The following is a 24130-nucleotide window of genomic DNA, read 5'->3' as shown; positions in this document are numbered from 1 at the left end:
ATCCCAGGACCCTGAGACCATGACCTGAGCTGAAGGCAGAGGCTTAACCCACTAAGCCACCCAGGTGCCCCTCAAATAAATAATATCTTTAAAAAAAAAAAAAAAAAAAAGAACAGGTTCAAATGAATATACAGTAAGGGACAGTGAATCCAGAGGGAAGACGTCTGTGCCCCAATCTCCATCCCTGGGTAGGAGTATATTCAAGGAACCACCAAAATGAATTAGGAAAGGCCAGGATCCAGAAGCCCTGCATCTCGTTCCTGCTGCTGTGCTTAAGGCTGGGTGACAGGGGTTGGTTTCTCAAGCTCTCTGGGCCGCAGGACGGTCGCCTGTAAAAAGTGAACCATGACTGGGTCAGGAGCAGTTGAGACTTCCTGTGAGGGGATGCCCATCAAGCCAGCCTTTATGTCTACACCGCCACGCAAACACACAAGACTACACAGGAACGTCATGCCAGGACGATTGCCTACGGTCATCACCAGTCAGCCAATCCAAGCCCCTTGCTCTGTGCAGCTCAGAGAAGAGGGGAGCCTCCCAGAGCACGCAGCTGGAGGAGCTGAGTCTAGACTCCAGTCACACCCAGCCTCTACCTTCTGGACACCATCCTTCCCACTCCACAAGGTGAGTCTGCCTTTCACCTGCAGGACTCCCAGAAGGGCCATCCACAGGGGGTCCCCACTGCCGGTACCTCAGCGCCTACAGCAGAAACACCACCAACAATAGAGAAATGAGCAAGGTGAAGAAGCCGACAGTCATCAGGAAAGAACACCTTTCATTCTCAGCCCATAGACTCCCAGGTGCCCCCTCGTGGCCAGCCCCATGCCCTGGACATAGTTTTCAATGCATCAGAGCACCAGAGAAGATTCTAGAGGGTCTGCAGGAGCAGAGCCCATGGTCCTGGAGTGATGTCAGCAGAACATATGCTCAGAATCACACTGTATCCTGGGAACCAAGAAAAGAAAGCTTAAAGGTCCCCATTCCCCCCATGTAGTGAGCCCTCTAGCCAGCCACACTGCCCAATAATAAGCTATAGCCACCAAAAAGCTTTCTTCTCTTGAAGTGAAATGTCTCTCTTTTTAAGTCCTAGCCCCCAGCTCTGGTTCTGTCCTCTCCAGGAATCTCCTCTTCTCAAGACAGAACTTAAGAGATGGAGAAGTGGTGGCTCTGCTCTCCCATCCATCCCATACCAAGACTTTTCCAAGACAAACGTTCCCCCGGGTAGTCACTAAAAATGACCACAATGACCCCTGTTTCCTTCCCTTCCCTCAAACACGTTGAGATGCGTTGTGATCAAGAGCAAGGTGAACAAGAAGGCTGAAGGTTGGGGCCCATTCTTGAACCTCGAAGCACTTGGACCTTCAACATTCCTGTCTTCTAATTATGCTCTGAAGTCACAGTGTGGAAAGGTAAGAAGCAGTGCCCATTACGACTGGGAGCTCAAGCTTTGATGGAAAGCTTTGCATGCACCACCTACTGTTGAGCTCCCTGCAGACTCTACTGTCTAGATTTGTGGGGGAGTACCTCCTCCCCAGGGATGCCCCCACTTTGTCCTTATACGATAAAACCCCACCTGAATGCAGGTGAGGCCATCTTCAAGATCCACTCCCAGGACCTGAACAGGGACCTGTGGGAAGAGCTTTTCAACACCAGCTACATCAGCCACTGCCTAGCACCATTCTCCATCAAGCCCCAAGGGCAAGCTGTGAGTCAGCCAGTGGGTCGTTGCCAAAACAATAAACCATGGATCACATTGTGACTGTTTTTCTACAAGCAAAGCACAGGAAGAGAAATGGGGTCTGACTGAGCCAATGTTCAGACAGAGGATGCTCTTAATAATTTTGGATACATGTTGAAGTCCAAAAATAGATTTTTCCCCCCAAAGCCAAGCTCCTATGTACTAGCTTTTCTCGGGAGTATTTCTGCAGCACAAGAAGGCTCTCTTATAACCCCTAGAACATGACAATGAACAAAGACGAAAGGAGGAATAACTTTACCACTTTCTCTTTTTAACAGAGGAGAGTAGAGAACTCCTTGGTCCCAGCAGGAAACAAGTTCTCCTTCCACTCTCCATCCTTGCACTCTGCTTCCCAGAGTGGGTAGGGTCTCTGGTGGCCCACCTCAGACTCCGAGAGACATCAGCCCTCACACCGACATGGCTCATTAGGGTGGACAAAGCACACTTGTTGGCTTGATCTTCATAAGTCCTGTGAAATTGATGTTAAAATCCCATTTTCGCAGATGTGGATTTAAAGGACACACCAAGGTTACAGAGCTGCTAGGTTCTAGAGTGGGCCCCATGTCTTCAGACCCCTCGTCCACATTACCCTTTGGAGCATACAACACATCCAAATGTGTATGAGGGAAGGGAAGGAACTAGGTAGGAGTCACAGTGGTCATTTTTTTTTTAAGATGTATTTATTTAGTTATTTGGCAGAGAGAGGGAGAGAGAGCAAGAAAGAGAGAGAGAGAGAGCTAACAGCAGGAATAATAGCCAGTAGAGGGAGAGGGAGAAGCAGTCTCCCCACTGAGTAGGGAACCCCATGCTGGTATCGATCTCAGGACCCTACGATCACAACCTGACGAAAGCAGACGCTTAATGACTGAGCCACCCAGGCGCCCCCACAGTGGTCACTTTTAAACTCCAGCTAAAACCCAGCTAAACTGGGGTGCCTGGGTGGCTCAGTTGGTTAAGCACCCAACTCTTGATGTCGGCTCAGGTCATGATCTCAGCTTCATGAGATCGAGTCCCACATCGGGCTCCATTCTCTGTGTGGGGTCTGCTTGAGATTCTCTCCCTGTCCCCTTGCTCCTCCCCTCCCCTCTCTCGTGTGTGCTGTCTCTCTCTCTCTCTCTCTCTCTCTCAATCAAATAAATAAATAAAATATATTTTTTAAATGTTTAAAATCCAGCCAAAATAACAAGGAATGTTTTACCCAGGAAAGAAAAGATGTATATTAGGTTTGTAATCGATTACATTATCAGCTCAAATTCTCCTTCCCTCCTTGTCTTCACACCCTTCGACACACAGCTTCGCAGTTCCTCACAGAAAAGGAGCAGAATATACTTTCCCACCCCCGAACTCTGTGACATATTATGGCCAATGTTCTGAGGTGAAAGTTGACAGTGTCCTGCTTCAAAGACTATATTCATAAGCCTAGGATGCCACTGGCTCTCTGATCCCTGAGAAGAGCATGCCTGGGCTAGCCTGCTGGTCCTGGGGGCCAGGAGGGAGGGGGTGGCGTGGGAGATTTGGGGAACACAGCCGCCCCTGCTGACACGTCCAACCAAGAGCTGTTGAGAATAGAGCCCCCAGCCAACCTTGGCAAAGACACCCTCACAGTTAAAAGGGTACAGGCTGCCTGTGGGCAGTATGGGCAGTAGCTCTGTCTCTGGAAAGACTTGGCAGGGTTGGGCGGGGGAGGCATTCACGGATGCCATCAGGGAATGCCTCCACGGGGAGAGAGGCTGCACTGTACCAGTACTTCCAGAATTTGGGGTTTTCGGTATGAAGCAAAGTTACTCTCAAGAGTTTAGAAACCAACACGGGGATGCTAGCTTTTTGCTTTTCCAAGCCAAGGCAATACATAAAAATAACTACCGCTTACTATCACCACCAATTCATAAAAGATAGAACATTTTCACACTACAGTTGAGGAAAGGATATCATCTTAGAATACAACAGTCTTTTCCAAGCGAAGAAGTTTGTCCACCCGTCGTCCATGAGCCCTTTTTCTTTCATTCTGTCACAGATCAATAAAAACTTTGTCACTAAATAGCTCCAGTCTGTGTATGAGCAGCTTTCCTGCATGTTTTATGATAGAACTGTCAAGAGAACATGAAATCAGTTACATAAATTATGAGACTTAAATCATGGTTCTGTTTGTTCTGTGACAATATAAAACATTTTTTTTTCATCAGGATAGAAAAGAAAGCTAGAGATGAATTTGAGCACCTCTGTCGTGCCTTCGCCGCTGGTGCCGCAAGCACCTCGAAGCCCCCGGGGTCCCCGCCCCACAGAGCTTCAGAGCCACACTGCGCAGGTGCCTGAGATGCCACGGATGTTTTTCCTTGCTTCTAATGGATGAACGAAAAGGAAAGCGCAATTCAAAGGAAGCTACGTAACTGGGACAGAAGTGAGAAGCAGGGAATCCCCCAGGGTCGGTTTTGCGGTTGTGTGGCTCAGTAACCCATGAACGTTGACTCTTTTCTTTCTGGGCCGTAAGGAACCTCTCCATCCTGCAGGATATGTGGAGGCCTGAAGAAGGTGGGGCGAGGGAGGAGGAAGGTAATAAGCGGACAGCTCCCCCTTAACCTCATTCATCAGACCCTCAGGAGACCCACACACCTACCAGACCTACCAGTGTCCAGTGTGGAGAAGCAATGGCTATTCTTTGGGACTGGGAAGACTGGATCTAACCCAGTACTTCATTCCCACCGTCATCCATTCTTTAGGCATTCAGAGAAAATGAACAAGGTCCTTAGTTTCACAGGCTTACATTCAGGTAGGAGAACAAACAAAAGCAAATAACAAGATAAGTATCAACTGGGTGAGCACTCTTAAAGAGATGAGCATAGTGAGTTGAGAGAAATTGGCAAAGGTTGCTTTAGGTAAGGATTCAGGAAAGGGCTCTCTGGGAAAGGGTATTTGAGGAGAAATAAGAATGCATCGTCCATGCAAATAGCTAGGAAAAGAGCAATACCAAGCTGATCAAAAGCAAGTGCAAAGGGCCCGGGGTAGAAAAGAAAATGGCTTGTTTGAGGAAGAGGAAAAAAGCCAGAGCTGTGGAAGCAAGATGAACAAGAGGAGAATTGTGGTATGAGGCTGGAACAGGAAGCAGAACCCATCATCTAGGTCCTTACAGGCCCCAGCATAGAGTTTGAAATTCATGGTAAATATAAAGGTATTAAGCAAGGGACTGGCAGAATCTGATTTATATTTGAAATAGACTCAGGATGCTATGTGAAGGATATACTGTAGAGGAGCCAGAGTGAAACAGGTAGACCAGTGGAGACATTCCTACATGAGCTGGGTAGTGTCTCTGTGACCTTTATGACCTTGGACAGTCCCTGAACAATGTTACATTTCAGTCTTCCCACCTATAGTACAGTTACCACCTACACTCAATAGCTCACAAACTCTTCGGGCTCCTGCAGATGGGGATGAAGGTGCATGTGGCCTTGCTCACCCCTGTATGATGTCTGCATGCCTTTTCTGGAGCTGGAGCCATGCCCACAACTTGCCTGTGAGGGCCTCCTCATTAGCCCGTAAGAAAGGCACAGTCTAGAGGGCCTGTCATGACACTGAGGGCAGCTCTCCATCCAGATGGAATTGAGAACACATGGAGGCTGGCCAGGAAGCAGGGAGCTAGTTCACAATGCAAAGGGAGACACAGGCCAAGGTGGAGGCTGGCCGAGCTCCCAGGAGGCAGGCAGAAGTGAAGCAAAGGCAGGTCAGGGTCTGATGACGTTAATTAGAACAGAAAAGATCCATTCTGACCATGGGAGTCCTCAGACAAACCTGGGCTCAGCTCAGATAAGGGAGGGAAGACTCCAGGAGCAAGGCCAGCATGCAACTTATCCAGAGAAACCTGGCAGTCTGGCCAGGCTGCTGGAGAACAAGAGACCTTCTGAGCAGAGAGGAAATGTCTCAGGCAAGTCTATCGTGGGTAAGCCAGCACCCAGGAGACCAGCCCACTGTGTGGGGACACATGAGTAAGCTCGGTTCAGATCATCTGAGCCTGGCTCATACCAGAAGAACTACCTAGTTGACTCAAAAAATTAAGAATGAACAATAAATGCTTATTTGTTTTCAGCTCTTGTGTTTTGGGGTAACTTGTTATGTCTCAACAGCTAACTGGTACAGAAGAGGCTCACGGCCAATAACGACTCCTATCTCACTGTAGCAAATCTCTGCTGAAATCACAATCCTGTCGCCCGGTTCAAGGCCTCTCTAGGTTCAGATCACTGGACTGGGATCATAAGCTTGAGATACATTCTTGACTTCTTCTACATACTTGACTTTCTACATACTTGACTTTATAAGGCTATTGGTGAATACGATGAAAACTTTCTCCCAATCTGGACCTGCTTTCTTATCTGGAAAATGAGGAGTTATTCATTTCCAGGGAGCCTCCCAACTCCCTGTTCTACGATTGGGTGACTCCGACTGCTTCATTCAGCTCTTCTGTCATCGAATCAACAAGTGTTTGTGCCAAGCCTGCTGTGTGCCCACCTACGGTCAGGATCTGGGATGCAGGCTCAGACCACAGGATGTGGGCCTGCCCACCAGGAGCTCCCGGTGCAGGGAAAGCTCCCCATCTTGTGAGTATAGAGAAGACACCTCTGAGGAGGCCCTGATGGCCAAGGAGGCTGTGAGAGGGAGCAGTGGGCAAGATCGTGGTCGTCCTTCCCCAGCACAGAGAGGGGAATGAATGCACATTCAGAATCCCCAGCCATATCCAGTCTCCCCCGGGCTCCTGCTCCGAGACGTCTGCCTTGGTCCCTAAGGCCTTGATGGATGCCACTCAGCATTTTGGCTCATGCCCTGCGGAAATCAAAATCTGTGCCTTGAACTCAGTACATTCAACGAGCAAACAGAGGACAGCCGTAGGACCCACCTCCATGCCACTCTCCCCCAGGTGACCAGGAGAGCCGATCCTTAACTCTGGGAGGCTGGCCAGTCTTTGTGGGGGCAGTGCGAAAGTGGCAAAGTCCTAAGTCCTCCACTTGCCCTGATGACAGCGGTCCCTCAGGACCTCCTCCCAACCCCAGAAGGAGGCAGATGGGAGGTGTCTGCCCCAGGGGCCCAAAAAGCCATCCTACCGTGGAACCAGGGGGCGATGGATTTGGTGTTCCTCTCAAAGCCAGCTCGGCGAGGCAGCTGCTCCTCCTTAAACCAGCGGACTATGACTTCTCTGGAGACAGGTCTCAGTGGGCGCTCCCAGGTCCTGCTGAGAAGAGAGATGAAGTGTGGAGAGTTAAGGAGGGAGTTGGCGGGGGAGGACGAGAAAGGGGGAGGGGAGGGGAGGAGAGGGGAGGGAGGAGAGGGGAGGGAGGGCCACTATGAGAACGAATCAGCACGATAACCACACTCATGCCTGTGGAGAGAATTCAATGAGTTGAGGTGCATGAAGGCACTTTGCCGGTACTAATGCACCAACTATTATTACTTTCCCCAAAAGAACATTGTTATTGCTTGCTTCCAAAAAAGCCACACAGGTTGGAAATAAAAGAGGATAGGAGGAGGTGTTTGAGGGAGAGAAAAGGCATTTTTTCCCTCTAGAATTTGTAGGGCACGAATACCAGCATCCATGAATTACTTCATGCCCTGGTGACCCTCGTATATCAGGAACAGCAGACCCAGACACCCAGAGAGGCTGGCCCGTCAGCCTCCCTCCCAGGGCAGCCCATGTGTAAAATGAACATCTGCAATATTATTCATTAAGGGCACTGTGGTCATAACCAGAGATTTCAAACAACTCCAATGTCTGTTAAGAGTTGTTAATAAATGACTTCTAGCACATCTGTGAAGTGGAATACAATGCAACTATAAAAAAAAAGGAAAGAAAGAAAGGAAGGAAGGAAGGAAAGAAGGAAGGAAGGAAGAAAGGAAGGAAGAAAAAAGAAAGAAAGAAAAAAAGAAAATAACCAGGGTGACTGGCTGGCTCAGTCAGTGGAGCATGGGACGCCTGATCTCTGGACTGTGAGTTCGAGCCCCACATCGGGTGTAGACATTACTTAAAAAGAAAATCTTTAAAAAAAATGAAAAATAACAATAAATGAATAGCTAAGAACTGATATGAAAAGACCTCCAAAATACAGTTAAATGGAAATAAAAGTCAAGACGCAGAGCCATGTGTAAAACATGCAAACTTTTCTGGGAAAAACAGAGGGAGCTATGACTTTTCATGTCACCAACTACACAAAGGAACTGGGGTTGAGGGGCACACATTCACTGAGGACAGGGCTCCCCTATGGGGCCAGGGAGATCCAAGAAGGGGGAGGCAGGAATGGGAGGCAGCCATTTTCCATATTTCTTTTTAAACTTCCTGGTTTGTGAATCGAATAAATGATAAGGAAGGAAGGACTGGGGCGGGGGAGGGGAAGAAAGGAAGGAAGAAATGCAGGCTTGGTCAGCCCTCCCTAGCCCTCAGGGAGAGGGCGAAGGGGGGTTATGAATAATCCTAAATCCCAATTAAAGCAGAACTCAGAACAGACCCTCATGCAGATTAACTGTGGTTTGGGACCGAGCAGGCACTACCACCCACCCTCATGGGGCAGTAGCTGCTTGGCAAGGATGGAGGTGTGGGGGACCAACCTCGGGGCTGGCCTAAGGTGGGCACAAGTGGAAACTGGAGAGGCCACAGGCAACCTCTTGACCCTGGGTTCTGGAATGACGGGCAGTCACCTAAGTATCCTTGCCAAGCCATTCTGGAGACCCAGGGTGTGTGAGGACCCTCAGGACTCAACCACGCTCATCTATAAGCCTGTGACCAGAACCAGGCATGCACCAGCACTACCTGTGGTTAGAAAGAAAGAGCAGCCAGCCCTGGTTTCCAAGCAGCTGGGCCATATTTAACCCATTTGAGGTCTTATATTACAAGTTCTTGGGGTTTATGGACCTTTAAGAGCTTGAAATGATGTGCCAACATTTCTGGGTATTTTCATATGCACAGCTTGGAGGAAAGAGGGTACACAGCTTTCTTTGGGTTCTCAAAGGAATCCTAGGCCCCAAAATGTTAAGACTCCCAGAACTCTGGGCCTATTAGAAATCTCCAGCCAGACTCCTCACTACCTCCCTCTGGCCCCATAACACAGATTTGAACACTGAGGCCCACAGCGGTGAAATGACTAGCTCCAACATTCACAGCTGTTGGAGCAGAACAGGGACTGGAGCCCCCAGCCATGCTCTATTTGTCAAGACCCACCTGACAGGTATGGCAAGGGGAGGCGGAGGCCCGGGGCCTGGCAGGTGGTGGTAGAGTCTGGCCTCCTGCTCCTGGCTCTGGCCGAGCTCTCGGAACATGGAGCTGAGGCCGGCGACCATGCCCTTCTGGATGGCACGGAGTGAGTGGCGCCGGTACTCGTCCCTGGCACGCTGAGCTCGGCGGCTCCTCTCCTCGTCCGCGGCCTTGGACCTGCGCACTGGAAAGGGGTGGAGAGCGTGTTCACCCCGACCCACAGCCCAGGCCATACACCCAGCAAGCCAGGACTGGGCCCAGAGCCCCAGGATTCACCCCCATGGGCTACATGGAGGCTCAGAGCCCAGGAACGGCCAGACAGGCCCAGCTCTGGCCAACAGCCCTGGGATTGTCTGTTGCCATGGAGGGAGGACACTCGTGACAGGTTAGGTTCATTAGCCTGTTCCTGCAGCCCCGGTCCGGTATGAGCGAGAAACCTTTGGATGGAAATATACAGCTCTACATGGGTTTCTTTCTGGGGGCACCCTGCTTAGAGCAGCTGCTCAGACCACATGGCCACCGGCCGGCCTCAAGGACACCTGTCAAGGTGGTCAGCATCTCCAAATACTACTGCCATCCCCCACATTGACTGTAGGCTTTCTCTGCACTGAGCCCTTATTCCATGCTTTCCCTGCAATATCTCATTACAGGTGATTCCCCCCACCACCCAGGGTGAAGGGCCCATCACTATTTCTACATCAGAAACCCAGCATCCAGAAGGTGACATAACTTGCCCCCAAATAAACAGCTAACAAGGGGCAGGGCCAGGGTTGGAACCCACATGCGGCTGGTTCTAAAACCCAGGCAGCCCCTCCCCCCCACCTGCACCCTACCTCTCATGCTCCCTTCCTTTGAAAACCCGGTGTGCCTAACACCAGAGCCCCTTCTCCTTCCCACAAAAAGCACTAAGACCCTCCATTCCCGCCTCCTCATGTTGCTCACATTGAATCTGAGGCCCGAGGAAGGACAGTAACCCACCCAGCTGGGTCAGTGGCCAAGCCAAGCCAGGAGCCCTCCTTCCTGCTCTCACAGGCTGAGGTGTTAGAAACCCTGGTGCCCTGGTTCTGGTGCCCTTTCTCAGGTTTGCGGTGGCCTTGACCACTGCTGGGTGAGCGTGCTGGAGAGAGAGGCTCCTCTGGTAGCTTGGTCACTTGCAGACCACCAACTCCAGATGCCCCTCTCTCCAACGTTGCAGCGTTCTGTGTTTCCCAAGGCAGGGCCTGGTCTCAGCCAAGTGGCCTCGGAAAGCCATCTGTGTGCTGCTGCTTCTGAAACTCAAACAGGAGTCCTGGAACTGGGGAAATGCCAAGAGAGGGAACACAACCTGTTGGAGGTGAGGGTTAGCATTCAAACCGATTCTTTTGTAGTCTGATTGCATCTCGTCAGGCTCCTATCTGCCTCTAATATCTAATTCTTTTTGTAGAGAACTCCGGGAGCTGGACATGTGCTAACTGTGCATGACTGGTGACCACGTGGGCCCGGGCAGGTCCCCCTTCCTCCTGGAGTCAGCTCTTAGCCAAAATCCATTCGTGTTCCAACAACTCCATTCTACCCGTGTAGCAAGCACCTACAACCAACCAGCATCAGAGAACTGTGTTTGGTGGATACAAGGCAAACAGCCCTTGTTCTGAAAGAGAGCACTTCTGCCTCTCAAGCTGTCAAAGGCCTTTTCTTGAAACATAATAGAACATATCCCCAGCTCTGAGGAAGGCAGCTTGAAGTCTGTCCCTTGGAAAGATTCATTGAAGTGGAGGTCACATGCAAGGGGTCCAGTAGGGTGAGCCCCCCAAGGGCAGGTTCTTTGCTATAACCCAGTGCCAACATACACAGGAGTCAGTCAAAAGGCAATCCCTAGTCTTGGAGGGCTGTGCTCCGTGAAGTACTGAACTCTGAGCTGGGTGCAGACGTAACAAAGACCAGACCCTTCCCTCGAGGTGCTCAGAGCCTGCCTGGGAAAATAAGACAAATATTTCTTAACACAATGAAATCTGGGGTAGATAAAGTATTGTCAGGGTTTAGGGGCAGCAGCTCTCATATTCTGTGAGCGAGCCAACAGCCACCCAAAGAGTGGAAGCATCTGGAAAGGTCAGTAGGAGTTTTCCAGAGAAAAGAAGCCATCCCAGGGAGAAATCTATGTTTGGTGCCCAGCTGGTTCATCTGTACATTCCAGACACTATGAACACCACGACGCCTGCCTCGCATTGCCAGGGGAGGGTCAAAGAAGGCCAGGACGCCTGGGCCTGAGCTTTGCAGCCACAAGCCAACAAATTAAACACAGGAGCCAGTGCCCTATAAAAGCCAGTGACCTTTGAGAGCTTATAGCCCCTGAGAGACAGTGACACTCAGTGACAGGCTGCAGAAGGAAGCCACAGGCCAACTAGGAAGACAAGCTGTTGGAACTCAGCCAGGTGAGGCCCTGGGCCATCAGGCACATGGAGACGAAACCCAGCTCCTAAAGGTCTGCTCCAATCCAGCCATCCTCTTCCTCAAAGGCCTTCGGGGGCCCCAGTGCACACAGGATAAAGGACAACGCCCTCTCCTCCAGTCCTTAAGAGGTGTCCTGCCTGCCCCCTTCCTCCCCAGCCCAACGGCTTCTGATCTCCTCTCCACTCTGTGCTCTGGCTCTACCATGCTCCCCACGCTCTACAGACCCTTCCTGTGCAGCTGTGCTCAGCCACTCAGAGCAGCTGTGCGGAACGGGCAGCCAGGGCAGCCAGAAGGGCCCGGCGCTGACGGCTCTCGGGGCTGAGAGAGTGGCCGAGGCTGACAGCAGGAAGCAAGCCTTGGCCTTGGCGAAACCAAGCTGCTAACCAGCCGTGATTACAGAAAAGGGACCCACACAGAGGCACACAGAGTCAAGGGCGGCTCCAAGACAGCTTTCCTGAGTTGTTTCCTCCCCTGGCATTTTTCTATTTTGTTTTTGAGATTGAGTTGACATCTAACATTCTATAAGCTTAAGGTATACAGCGTGCTGACTTGGCAAATTCATATATTGTGAGGACTGCCCCCACAGCCGTGGCTAGCACCTCCATCACCCCCCTATAATTCTTTCTCGTGGTAAGAACATTTAAGATCTAGCTTCTTGGGGCGCCTGGGTGGCTCAGTGGGTTAAAGCCTCTGCTTTCGGCTCGGGTCATGATCCCAGGGTCCTGGGATCGAGCCCCACATCAGGCTCTCTGCTCAGCAGGGATCCTGCTTCCCTTCCTCTCTCTGCCTGTCTCTCTGCCTACTTGTGATCTCTGTCTGTCAAATAAATAAATAAAATCTTTAAAAAAAAAAAAAAGATCTAGCTTCTTAGCAATCTTGAAGTATATAATACAGCATTCTTGACTATTGTTGACCATAATCGCAGCGGGCTTTCTTTCTCCAGAACCTACTCCTCTTCCAGCTACAAGTTTGTGCCCTTGAACCAACACCTCCCCCATTCCACACCACCCTCCCAACCAGCCTCTGGTAACCACCATTCGAGTCAGCTTCTGTGAATCTGGCTTTTTTAGGTTCTGCATACAAGTGCTGTCAAGTAGTATTTGTCCTTCCCTGTCTGACTAATCTCACTTAGCCTAATGCCCTCAAGGTCCATCCACGTTGTTGCAGATGGCAAGATTTCTTCCTTTCTCATGGTTTAATAATATTTCATTGTGTGCCTGTGTGTGTGTACATACACACACACACACACACACACACACACACACACACACGTTCTTTATCCACTTATCCAATGACAGACCCTGAGGTTGTTTCCATATCTTGGTTGCTGTGAATGAAGCCACCTTGCCCACAGGAGGGCAGATATCTCTCCAATGGCCTGCTTTCATTTCCTTCTGCTAGATACTCAGAAGTGGGGTTGCTGGATCATAGGGGAGTTCTATTTTTAATTTTCTGAGAAAGCTTCATACTGTTTTCCACAGCGGCTGCACCGACTTATTCCCACCAACGGAGCAGGCCAGGTCCCTTTTTAGCATGTGCCTGCCATACACCATCCAGCTTCCCTAGGAAAGTCCCTGAACACCTCTAGGCCTCAGTTTCCTTCTCCGGCAAAATGAGAATGACACGAATGTCTGCTTCACAGAAGCAGAAAAACACCATAAACTGTGAAGTGTTCTGGAAAGGCGGTGTCTTATTAGATCGGGTGCCTGACGTTGATCCTTTCTTCAGATGTCCCAAAGCCAGAGTCTGGAGCCGGGCTGCCTCAGTTCACATCCCAGCTCCACGTTCCCGCTGTGGACAAGTTACTTCATCAGCCTGGCCTTCGTTCCCTCCTAAGTAAGATGGAGCTAACCGCAGTCCCTACCTCATAACGCTGTCATGACGATGGAGGGAGCTAATAAGGTAAGCCACTTAAAACCATGTCAGGGACATATTAAGCACCATGGTTAAGGGTTAGTTAAAATGTTTCTTTTCATTAGCCCTGGTATTATTACTAGGTCCAAACCAGAGTTCATGGCCAGTCCAGGAAGAGACACCCTTGTTGATCGATCACAGGGAACCTGCTCAGGGTCAAGCAGCTTACCCTAAATTGCACTTTAAAATCTTCAAAGGTTGCTTTAGTTCCTACTCGGAATCAGGAACGGATTCAGACCGTATCCCATGAATCTGCCACAAAAACCCTCAGCCAAAACTCATGGGCTTTCTTCCTGCTAACGCAGTGAAAATAACCCGTACTCATAGGAGGAGCCACGAGCATCTTTTTGCCCTGAGCCAGCAAGTGTGAGACTCTCCACGTGGCCCAGTGGACCTGCTGTGGAAGTGAGGGCCCACCCCGGGTCACCTGCTTCCTTCCCCAACCACACTCTGGCCCGAGATGACACACAGCAGGCACCGGGAGGGCCCGCACTGAGCACAGCACAAAGGGGGAGCACAGCCACCCCCACTCCTGAGGTAGGATCCAGAGCCTCCTCTCTCCTTCCTGCAGGAGACTGAGGCTCATCTCCCAGTAACATCATAAAGACAACTGGGACCGTGGGAAAACCCTGAAGACTTCAGAAGCAAGGCTGACTTGAGAGATCCAACATTGGACCCAGCACAGTAAGACACCACTTCACACCCATGAGGGTAGCTATTTTTTTTTAACTTGTTTAATTAGGAAAAACAGTAAACAAGTGTCAGCAAGGGTACAGAGAAAGTGGAATCCTGGTGCATTATTGGTGGGCAAGCCCCATGTTAAGCCCCAAGTGGAGCTCTGCACTCAGTGGGGAGTCTGCTTGATATTCTCTCCCTCTGTCCCTTCTCCTGTTCATGCTCACTCTCTCTCTCAAATAAATAAAGAAGAAGAAGAAGAAGCAGCAGCAGCCAGAGCATAGCTAAGTGTCTCCATCAGCAAGATGTGTACCCAGCTGTGTCCCTGCCTCGGCCCTCAGTTCTCTCCCATGCAGATAAGGGGAAGATCCCTTCCAGCTCCGACCCCCTATCTCAGGGAGGCACCCACACCTGCCTGGCCTGGGGCCACCTCCCCAGCACTGAGACACCACCCTCCAGGATGGCCCAGCCTGGACCCCTCCTGCTCAGGAAGAAACCAGGAGTCCCACAGACTTTGGAATCCAAACTCTCCCATATCAGACCTGGAAACTTCATATGCCGCAGGCTCAGGGGAGTAGAGAGAGCTGGCATTTGCTTGGCTTTACTCCTAACTGTCTAGACCGGGACAACTTTTCATCTCTCTGGGTCTTAGTTTTCCCTCCATGGAGACAGTACCATCCCTTATCCAATGGCTGCCCAAACTGCCAGACTGGTCTGAAATCATGCCCTTATCTGTGCTCAAGATAACACTGCTCAGTTCTCTAACAGCGAAGAGCAAAAACAGAAGTTGGTTTTCCTCCTGGAAGAGTCTGCAAGCAGGTGCAGAGCAGCAGACATCGGGCCAGGCCAGTCACTGCAAGAGGCAGAGTTCTGAACACTCTAACACAGTCGGGCAGGGCGTGCGTATCTATGCAGCACCTGCATCCTTAGGACCCACTCTATGCCCACTCTGTGCTGCGCAGGACCAAAGCTGCTCATTGCACACCTCCGGAGGGCGTGGTCTCTGCGTGATCATCATAGATTTGGACACACGGGACCATTTCTGGCAGATGATATAGTACAGTATCTTCTTCTAATGGCTGGCTGCCAAGCTGATCCTGGGAGAGATGGGTACAGCAATGAACAAGACACAGTCCGTGCTGCCAGAGAGCTTCCGTCTAGCAAGGGAACCACACCAGCAAGCCATGCAGCTGTGTTGCAGAAGGACATCTACACTGATGCCTGGTGGACACGTGAGATTCGACCAATAGAGGCCAAGGAAAGGGTCTTCTGGGCAGAGCAGGCTCAGGGGCAGAGGCCCAGGGGCAAGAGGGAGCTCAGGCATCCCTCCTGGGGTGAGTGGGCATGGCTGCAGGGCAGCTCCCTTACGGACCCCGCAAGAGGTGAGGATGCAGAAACAGGGAAGCCCATTTAGGAAACCAGTAAACACTGGCTAATTAATTCTGATGCTTTACCAAAGGGTGATTGGAAGCCCCTGACATGTTTTCAGCAGGAGAGCAGGAGGCTCTTTCCACTTCTCGAAGATCGGTTTGGCTGCAGTGCTGGGAAAGAATTTCGACAGCAACAAGAATGTAGGCTTGGAAAACAGAGATGGAGGTGAAGAGCCACGGGGTCCACGTTCAGATGGTACCAGGGCAATGGGGTGGAAGGGGGTAAATTCAAAGAACAGGAAAGAAGTAGAATTCTTACCTCTTGGTAAGTTTGGGGACTGATCGCGAGCAAAAAGGAGAGACCAGAATGACAGCCAAGTTTCTGCCCTTGGCAGCCAGGTGATAAAGCCCGTTGGGGGAAGGGAAGGTTGAGGTTCGGATGTGTTGAAGTGGAGGTGACTATGGGATCCCAGGAGGACATGGAGTTCTAGAAGATCGTTAGCTGCTGCTCGTCATGAGACCCCTGTCTAGAGAACTTGCCCATGGTTCCTTGGGCTCTTTTTCCCTCCACCCGGATAAAAAAGACTCACTGTTTTATAGAATTCCGATGATGCAGTTACATCCACAGAGAAACCCAATGCTTCAAAGCAGTGTCAGTGTGGAGTCCTGCCTTGGATAAATAATATAATGTTTCTAAAAATTAGTGAATCATATATATCATACAAATACATATTTATTTCTATATGTTATATATATTATTTATATATAAATATATAAATATATATTTATTTATGATATACATTATTATATATTATTACATGTATTTATATAATATACAATATGTATTTTTATATATTTATATACATATATACACACAAATATATATACAAATATATATGTACATGTATAAAATGAAAAGTTACCCATAGAGATTTAAATTGTTTATGTGGGCAGTTGTGTTTAACTTCTCCATTTTCCACTCCATGTGACACTGGACAACTCCAATTACCGTATCTATATTTTATCTCCCCATCTGTAAAATGGGGACTTCGTAGGGTTGCTCTGTAAATGAGGTAAATGAAATATTACATGGAAGGGTCCTGGACAGCTCTGGCACAGAGTACAAGTTCATTAAATATCATATATTTAGAAAGGGTCCGTCCCACTTAAGACAGAAAGGAGTGCAGGTGGGGAATTGGTATAGGGGGAGGGGCTGGGTAGTGTCAGGAGCTCTGGTCAGGCAAATGGGGAAAATGAAAATTTTGTGAAACGGGGAAGCTTCCTGACCCCGGCGGGGAGGACAACGGGCCGTCCAGATACTGAAAGGTATGCACACAGACCCCTGGGGACCCAACCCACGGGTGGGTTTGGCACCAAGACGACGGACCCTGAGAGATGAGCCTCAGGGAAAGAAAGTGAGGCTCACCCACAGCTAAATGTAGGCCAAGGGAAGGAAATGTTCTCTGCTCCCTGACTCCAAGGCCTCTGAGGTCACCCTCAGCCAAGTCCCTCTAGCAATTCCTGATGGCTGCCAACAGTGACCCCCCTGTGGCCACCAGGTGCAACCTCAGAGGTTCCTTAAGACCAGAGTGCTCCCCAGACTCTGCTTTGGGACAACCAAAACCCCCAGAGATTCTTGAGCAATTCAAGAGGAGAGAGAGAAGCCCAAGCAGGATACAAATCGAGCACGTGGGGACTCCGGCTGGCATTATTTTCAGTTGTAAAACCAACCCTACGTGACACTCGGAGCTGGAGGAACGGCCAGTACTGGTTCTGTCCAAAGAGATGCTGCTCCATTTCCCGGGCCATCCGTGCACCGAACAGACCCTGCTTGGTGTTATCTTTCCCTCCGGCCCCACATTCGGCTCTGCCCCACCCCATCTCCCCAACCACACGGCATCCCCCTTTCCGGGTCTGCCTGTCTCCAGCGCACGGCATTGTAGAATCACCCAGGTTAAACCCAGACTCCAGAGCACTCTCTTTTCTATGAACAAGGAGAACAGAACCAACACAGCTGGACTCCATCCTGGGCCAGAGCACACATTTTTCTCCCTGGGCTCTGAGCACACAGCAAAGGGTGAGACAAGCAGAGTACGCATGGTGGGGTAGGAGCCACACCAGAGTGACACAGTCAAGGAGGGAGGGGAAGGGTTCACGAGAACAAGTTCCAATATTTGGAAATAGTATCATTTACCAAGTCATGCTGGCTCTTCTCTAAATCTCTGGGCAACGAGACAGCACCTAACTCGACACTCCTACAAGTCTGCAGTTGAGAATTAATTAAATGAATTTCTGCCTGAGATTTTCAGAGCTTCTCAGAGGCCAGAGCCTGCTCTGCTATTCAAACTGAATAACGAACCCTGAAGTCAAGTGATACTAAAGGAAACAATGCCCTTTTTTTTTTTCTAACTCGGAGAATTTAATTTAGGTGTTTTATCAAAAACTGCTGCTCCCAGTAGATTAATGGCCACTATAATCTTTCATATTAAATTAATTGAGTGCAGAATGGCTTCGCTGGTTTTATGACAGCCTCCGGAGTTTAGCTCATCATTCTTTAAGGAAGCATAAAATAAGGAACCAGCATCATAGGGCCCGCATTATCACCTTTTCTCTGTCTTTTGGAGGTTTTTCCACTTTCCGTTGCCACACGGCGCATTAATTAGCAGTTAAACAGCTCCAGGGCCCGACGATCTCCGGCCTGCATCCTTAATGAAACACCTGCCCTGCCCCTAACAGTCCACCTCAACGTGTCGCTGAGTAAGAGTAAGGGAGTAAGGACTCTTACTATACCCTTACTCTACCCTCCCAACAAGTCTCAACTCAACAGGATTACCTCCACTTTCCACATGAAGAAACCGTGCAGCTGGGCACAAACTAGCTCACAGTCACACAAGTCAGTGACAGAGCAAGGGCAGGACTCCCAGTCCAGTGCTCCTTCTCCCACACGAGAGCGGCCTCAAGTGACTTCACTTTTTTAACTGCTCACTGTTTTTGCAGAATAAAGCTTTGTCCTGCCTTTTTTTCCTCCTATGTCTTCTTCCATCCTGAATTTAAACGAACGAATTCTTCTTTAGCTCTTTCCCATCTTACCTTTGTCACTTTCACTGTTGTGCACCGTGAACTTCAGGCTGCAGCCACATGGGGACACGTACCGCGTCCTACACACACGATGACCTTGCTTTTGCTCAGTGCTGCTCCTTCTGCCGGAGGCCCTGCCCTGCTTCTGGGTTTCCCCACTTTTCCCAAACCAAATGCCATTTCCTCCACGGGGCCTTTGCAAAGGCTCTGTACACCACAATCACGTGCGATTAATCCCTGGATTGCCAGGCTGGCTCAGCGCCCGCAAATCTCTAACTACCATACGCCACATTCCCAAAAAGCATAAAAATCGTCTGATTATCTCAAGAGATGCAAAAAAGCATTTGACAAAATTCAGTATCTTTTCATGATAAACACTCTCAACAAATCGGGTATAGAAAGAATGAACCTCATAATAAAAGCCATACATGACAAGCCCACAGCTAATGTCATACACCACAGTGTAAGGTTGAAAGCTTTTGCTCTAAGATCACTTCTCTCCCCATGATACTGGAAGTCTTGGCCAGAATATTTAGGCAAGCAAAAAATAGTAAAAGGCATCCAAATCAGAAAGGAAGAAGTAAAAATTGTCCCTGTTTGCAGGTGGCATGACCTTACATAGAGAAAACTAGATATTTCGCCCAAAAATTGTTAGAACTAATAAACAAATTTGGTAAAGTTGCAGGATACAAAATCAACATATAAGCCTCAGTTGTGTTTCTATCCAGTAACAATGACTATCCAAAAAAGAAATTAGTAAAACAACCTCACTCATAACAGCATCAAGATGGGTGAAATTGATGATGGGTGTTGAGGAGAGCACTTGTGATGAGCATTGGGTGTTATATGTAAATGATGAAACGCTAAATTCCTCAAGTGAAACTAGTATTACACTGTATGTTAACTAATGGGAATTTATTTTTCAAGATTTTATTTATTTGAGAGAGAGAAAGAGAGAAACAGCATGAAGGGGAGGGGCAAAGGGAGGAGAGAGAAAATCTCAAGAGAGTGTACACTGAGCGTGGAGACCAATGCAGGGCTCAAGCCCAGGACCCTGAAATCATGACCTGAGCAAAAAACAAGAGCTAGATGCTTAACCAACTGTGCCGCCCAGGCATCGCACTAACTGGAGTTTAAATAAAAACTTGGAAAGGGAAAAAAAAAAAAGAATAAAATACTTAGCAATAAATTTAACCAAGAAACAAAAGACCAGGACACTAAAAACTATAATACACTGAAGAAAAAAGTTAAAGAAGTCACAAATAAATGAAAAGATATCCTATGTTCATATATTGGAAGAATTGATATTGTTAAAATATACATACTACACAAAGCAATGTACAGATTCAATGCAATCCCTATTAAATTTCCAATGGCATTTTTCAGAGATAGTAGAAAAAATAATAATCCTAAAATCTGTTGGGAATCACAAAAGATTCTGAACAGCTAAAGCAATATTGAACAAGAAGAACAAAGCTAGTAGCATCTCACCCCCTAATTTCAAATTATATTACAAAGCTATAGTAACCAAAACAGTATGGTGCTCGCATAAAAACAGAAACATAGACCAATGGAAAAAAATATAGGGCTCAGAAATAAACTTACGCATACATAGTCAAATAATTTTCAACGAAGGCACCAAGAATACACAATGGGGAAAGACAATCTCATCAAAAAAATGGTGGCACTGGAAAAACTGGATATCCACATGCCAAAGAATGAAATTGGACACTTACCTCCTAGCAAACACAAAAATCAACTCAAAATGGATTAAAGACTTAAATATAAGACCTGAAACTGTAAAACACCTGGAAGAAAACATAGGAAAAAAGCTCCTTGACATTGGTCTTGGCGATGTTTTTTTGGATATGACACCAAAAGCAAAAATACCAACAGGTGAGATTATGTCAAATTAAAAACCTTCTGCCCAGTAAAGGAAATCATCAACAAAACAAAAGGGCAACTTGCAGACTAGGAGAAAATATTTGTGAACCACATATCCGATAAGTGGTTAATATCCAAAATATATAGGAGTCCATACAACTCAATAGCCAAAAACAAATAACCCATTTTAAAAAATGGGCAAAGGACCTGAATAGACATTTTTCCAAAAGGACCTACAGATGACCAGCAGGTACATGAAAAAGTGCTCAACATTATTAATCACCAGGGAAATGCAAATCAAAGCCACAAGGAGACATCACCTCACACCTGTTAGAACATCTATTATCAAAAAGACAAAAGATACCAAGCATTGGCAAGGATGGGAAGAACTTGGAACACTCATTCATTGCTTGTGGAGATGTAACCATTGACAATGGCACAGAACGTAGCTAACTTCCTTCCACCGCTATTTTTTTAAGCTTGCACTTGTGTTCTAAAAGGTGCTAGGGGGTGCATTTTGCACTGAAATCTAATGATTTTTAAAAACACTTAAAAGAAAACATTTTTCACAAAAATAGTCCTTTGGAAAAAAGAAAAAAGTCCTTTGTCATTACATTATTTACCCATGTATTTGTACATTTCTGTCTGCTAATTTAGGATTTTTTTTTTCAGTAAAAAACACATATTCAAGAACCACCAAAAAAAAGAAAACAATGTTCAGATCAACATTATTCATTATTCATAATAGCCCCAAAGGGGAAACAACTCAAAGGTCCATCAACTAATGAACGGATAAACAAAATGGTGGTCCATGCCTACATGAGAGCCTTACTCAGCCATAAAAGGGAAAATGTCCACTTTAAAAGGATGAATTTTATGTTATGTGAATTGTATTTCAATTTTTTTTTCAAGTCGGTTGAGTGAATCTGGCCTGTGGTTGAGAAAGGCTGAGGACCAGAGGGCTGATGAGTGGAAGTCATGCAGTCTCTGGGCTCCCCTCTCCCTGGCCCTGGTTCCAGTCGTCTGTCAGGGACACCACTGCCACAGCCTCATCCTCTTTCTCACCCCCAAACCCACTTTTACAAGTGTCCCACTGTCCACCTGCATGAACCATGCCTTTTTATTTTCTCCATGTTTTGACGTCCAGGACTTTGCTCAGCCAAGAGAGACACTCACCCTCCCAGAATTGGCCAATTCCTAAAGATGCTAAAGGACTCACCCACAAGCATGCCTTTCACTTGCAAACCAGCCAATCCAAAAACCTTCGAATCGCTTCCTCTATCTAGTTCTCACAGTCTGTGGCACTGCCCACCTGCCTCCAGGGCCAGGCGTCAGACAACTCAAGAGCCCCTGTGCCCCGGAGCCTACAGACATTATTCAAACTAGCCAATCCTACACCTGCTGACCCTGCCTGGCCTCACCTGCCCCAAGCAAACCACAAGAGAGACTCCTGCCCGCATTGTCCCTGGCTCCCTCCTCCTGGTGGTTCCCAGTATAGCCCTGCTGGGTGTGCCCTGCCCCCATGAGTAAAAACTTCTTAGGGCAAGGTTGTCATTACCACACTATCCCTATGATCCAGGTGTCACCAAACCTGATTCAAACGAAGCCCAGCACATACTGAAACACATCCTTCAAATCTGCTTCTGCCTTCCCTCTTCCCCCACCCCTAACTTTTCTCCACAGGACACCCTCCAAGCTTTGTAGCCTTTGCAGCCCGCCCCATACATCTCCGACTTCCTAAGCATATCCCATTCCCATCACCGTGCCCTTACCTAGGGTGGGCTGAGGCCTCTGTCTTGAGCACCCTCTCCTTCTCCCACCTCTTCGCCTGTTTTTCCTGTGCCCCCATGAAGCTTCGCTTCCTCTCACGCTGCCTTCAGAAGCCCACCGGGATAGCCGCTCTGTACACCAACGGTACTGGCACTTTCTCCCTCAAAGCCGGGAGCCTGCGTGTCTGTCTCCTCCAAGATAAGCACTGTCATCCCTCATATCTGGGAGCCCAGCGCTCAGCACAGAACCAGTGAAGGACTGCTAACGCAGTCAATGCAGGGTTTTCTTTTTTAGTGTAAGAAATCTCCTCTCCGGGCACATAAGAAAGCTCCTGGCCGGTGGAGCCCTTACCCTCTGGGTCCTTAGCAGGGCCCCGAGCACGGCTGGTCCTGGGTGAAGGCCTCGGCCCGAACGCGTGAACCGGAAGGATGACGGGGCACACGCACACGTGGGAGGAGGGTGGGCGGGGAGGCAGACTGCGCTACTCACGCTGTTCCTCCCACTCGCGGTCCTCGTTCTCGCTGGTGTGGCTCTGCAGCTGGGCCTGCTTCAGGGTCCAGTAGAGCTCCTTCGCCCTCTGCTCTTCCTGGAGGCGAATCTGCTCCTCTCCTCGCTTCCTCTCCTCTTCCTCTTTCCTCTAAGATATCATGGGGACAGAACGACGTTAAGTCACGAGAGAGAAGTGCCGCTGTGGCCCTGGGGCGGGGCTGTGCTGTCGCGGGGTGCGGTGGGCCAGTGCTGGCTCAGGTGTGGTCTCTGACGCAGGACGTGGCCATGGGCAGGCCTGATCGAGGCTGCGGTAAGGATCAGACAGGTTAAAATGGGGGGAACAGGGATGCCTGGGTGGCTCAGCTGGTTAAACTACCGGCTCTTGGTTTCAGCTCAGGTCCTGATCTCAGGGTCATGCCATCAGCCCTGTGTTGGGCTCCACACTCAGTGGGGGTTTGCTTGAGATTCTCTCCTTCTCCCCCTCTGCCCCTCTCACCTAAACTAAATAAATGAATCTTTAAAAAAAAATACACGAGAAATAACTTGTAGACTCCGAAGCTTTCTGCAAAGGTAAGAGGACACTGGGCCATCCTTGGCCACACTTGCCTTCTGGGGGAGAGGGAGGACAGGTACCATTCCTTCTGGAGGCCGGTTAAGCAGGCTATGATCATATCTTAACCTTCTGTCTGGATAAGATATTTCCAAGACAAATAAATAAAATCTTTTAAAAAAGAGGAGGGGGGCACCTGGGTGGCTCAGTGGGTTAAGCCTCTGCCTTCGGCTCAGGTCATGATCTCAGAGTCCTGGGATCGAGCCCCACTGTGGGCTCTCTACTCAGCAGGGAGCCTACTTCCCCCTCTCTCTCTCTGCCTGCCTCTCTGCCTACTTGTGATCTCTGTCAAATAAATAAAAATCTTTTTAAAAAAATGATATTTCCAAGACAAGCAGGTTTGGGGGTCCCACGTCTCCAATTGTCCCACTTTGAAGTTCCAAAAAGGCTGTGTGTGTGTGTGTGTGTGTGTGTGTGTGTGTGTATTTCCCTCTACTTTTGTTTACATCAAAGTAACCCCACAGGTATCAGATGTGCATTATATGCCAAAGGCTCGTTTTCAACACCAACAACTCTACAGACCACTTCACCTCAAACCACTCCAACCTCACCCATGCCCAGAGGCCATCACTCTCAATTATTTTAGCTGTCCCTCATGTGGTGACATCTCTGAATCACGCATGAAATATTTTACCCATTCTAAATATTTCTGCCTTTCTTTTTTAGTACATGAGTATGTGGCATTTATGTTTGGCTCATGGGTACACGCCCAGACATTTCCTCTCCTCACCCTTACCCCGTCAACATCACAATTTGTGGTGAAATCAGTAATTGGTGTAAATATGGTTCACTGCACTAATTATAAGAAGTACATTTTGTAACTTCCTAACGTATCTCTGAAACATGGGTATGTCTCATGACTTGCAAGTTGCCTTTTTAATAGGCAATGGCTTCTTTCTTCTTAAAATAATGATTAATAAATCAATACTTAATAAGGCATCTTATATTCAGTA

At 48.5% G+C, this 24130-nt stretch overlaps 1 protein-coding gene across 1 annotated transcript in view; it reads right to left on the bottom strand.

Moving 5' to 3' along the window:
- LOC111145421 (SH2 domain containing 4B) overlaps nucleotides 1-24130 on the bottom strand; it is an 80607-nt gene that overhangs the window by 20255 nt on the left and 36222 nt on the right. The window contains exons 4-6 of the mRNA XM_022500298.1: nucleotides 22568-22715; nucleotides 8928-9144; nucleotides 6823-6947 (exon numbers count right to left, since the gene is read on the bottom strand). Of these exons, the coding sequence (XP_022356006.1) occupies nucleotides 6823-6947; nucleotides 8928-9144; nucleotides 22568-22715 (490 nt within the window). The remainder of the gene's footprint in view (nucleotides 1-6822; nucleotides 6948-8927; nucleotides 9145-22567; nucleotides 22716-24130) is intronic.

The sequence above is a fragment of the Enhydra lutris genome, unplaced genomic scaffold, assembly GCF_002288905.1.
Source record: "Enhydra lutris kenyoni isolate GAN:26980312 unplaced genomic scaffold, ASM228890v2 scaffoldscaffold12, whole genome shotgun sequence".
In the NCBI taxonomy this organism is placed as follows: domain Eukaryota; kingdom Metazoa; phylum Chordata; class Mammalia; order Carnivora; family Mustelidae; genus Enhydra; species Enhydra lutris.
The sequence above is the reverse complement of the archived record's forward strand: the minus strand, read 5'-3'. Positions and strand labels throughout refer to the sequence as shown.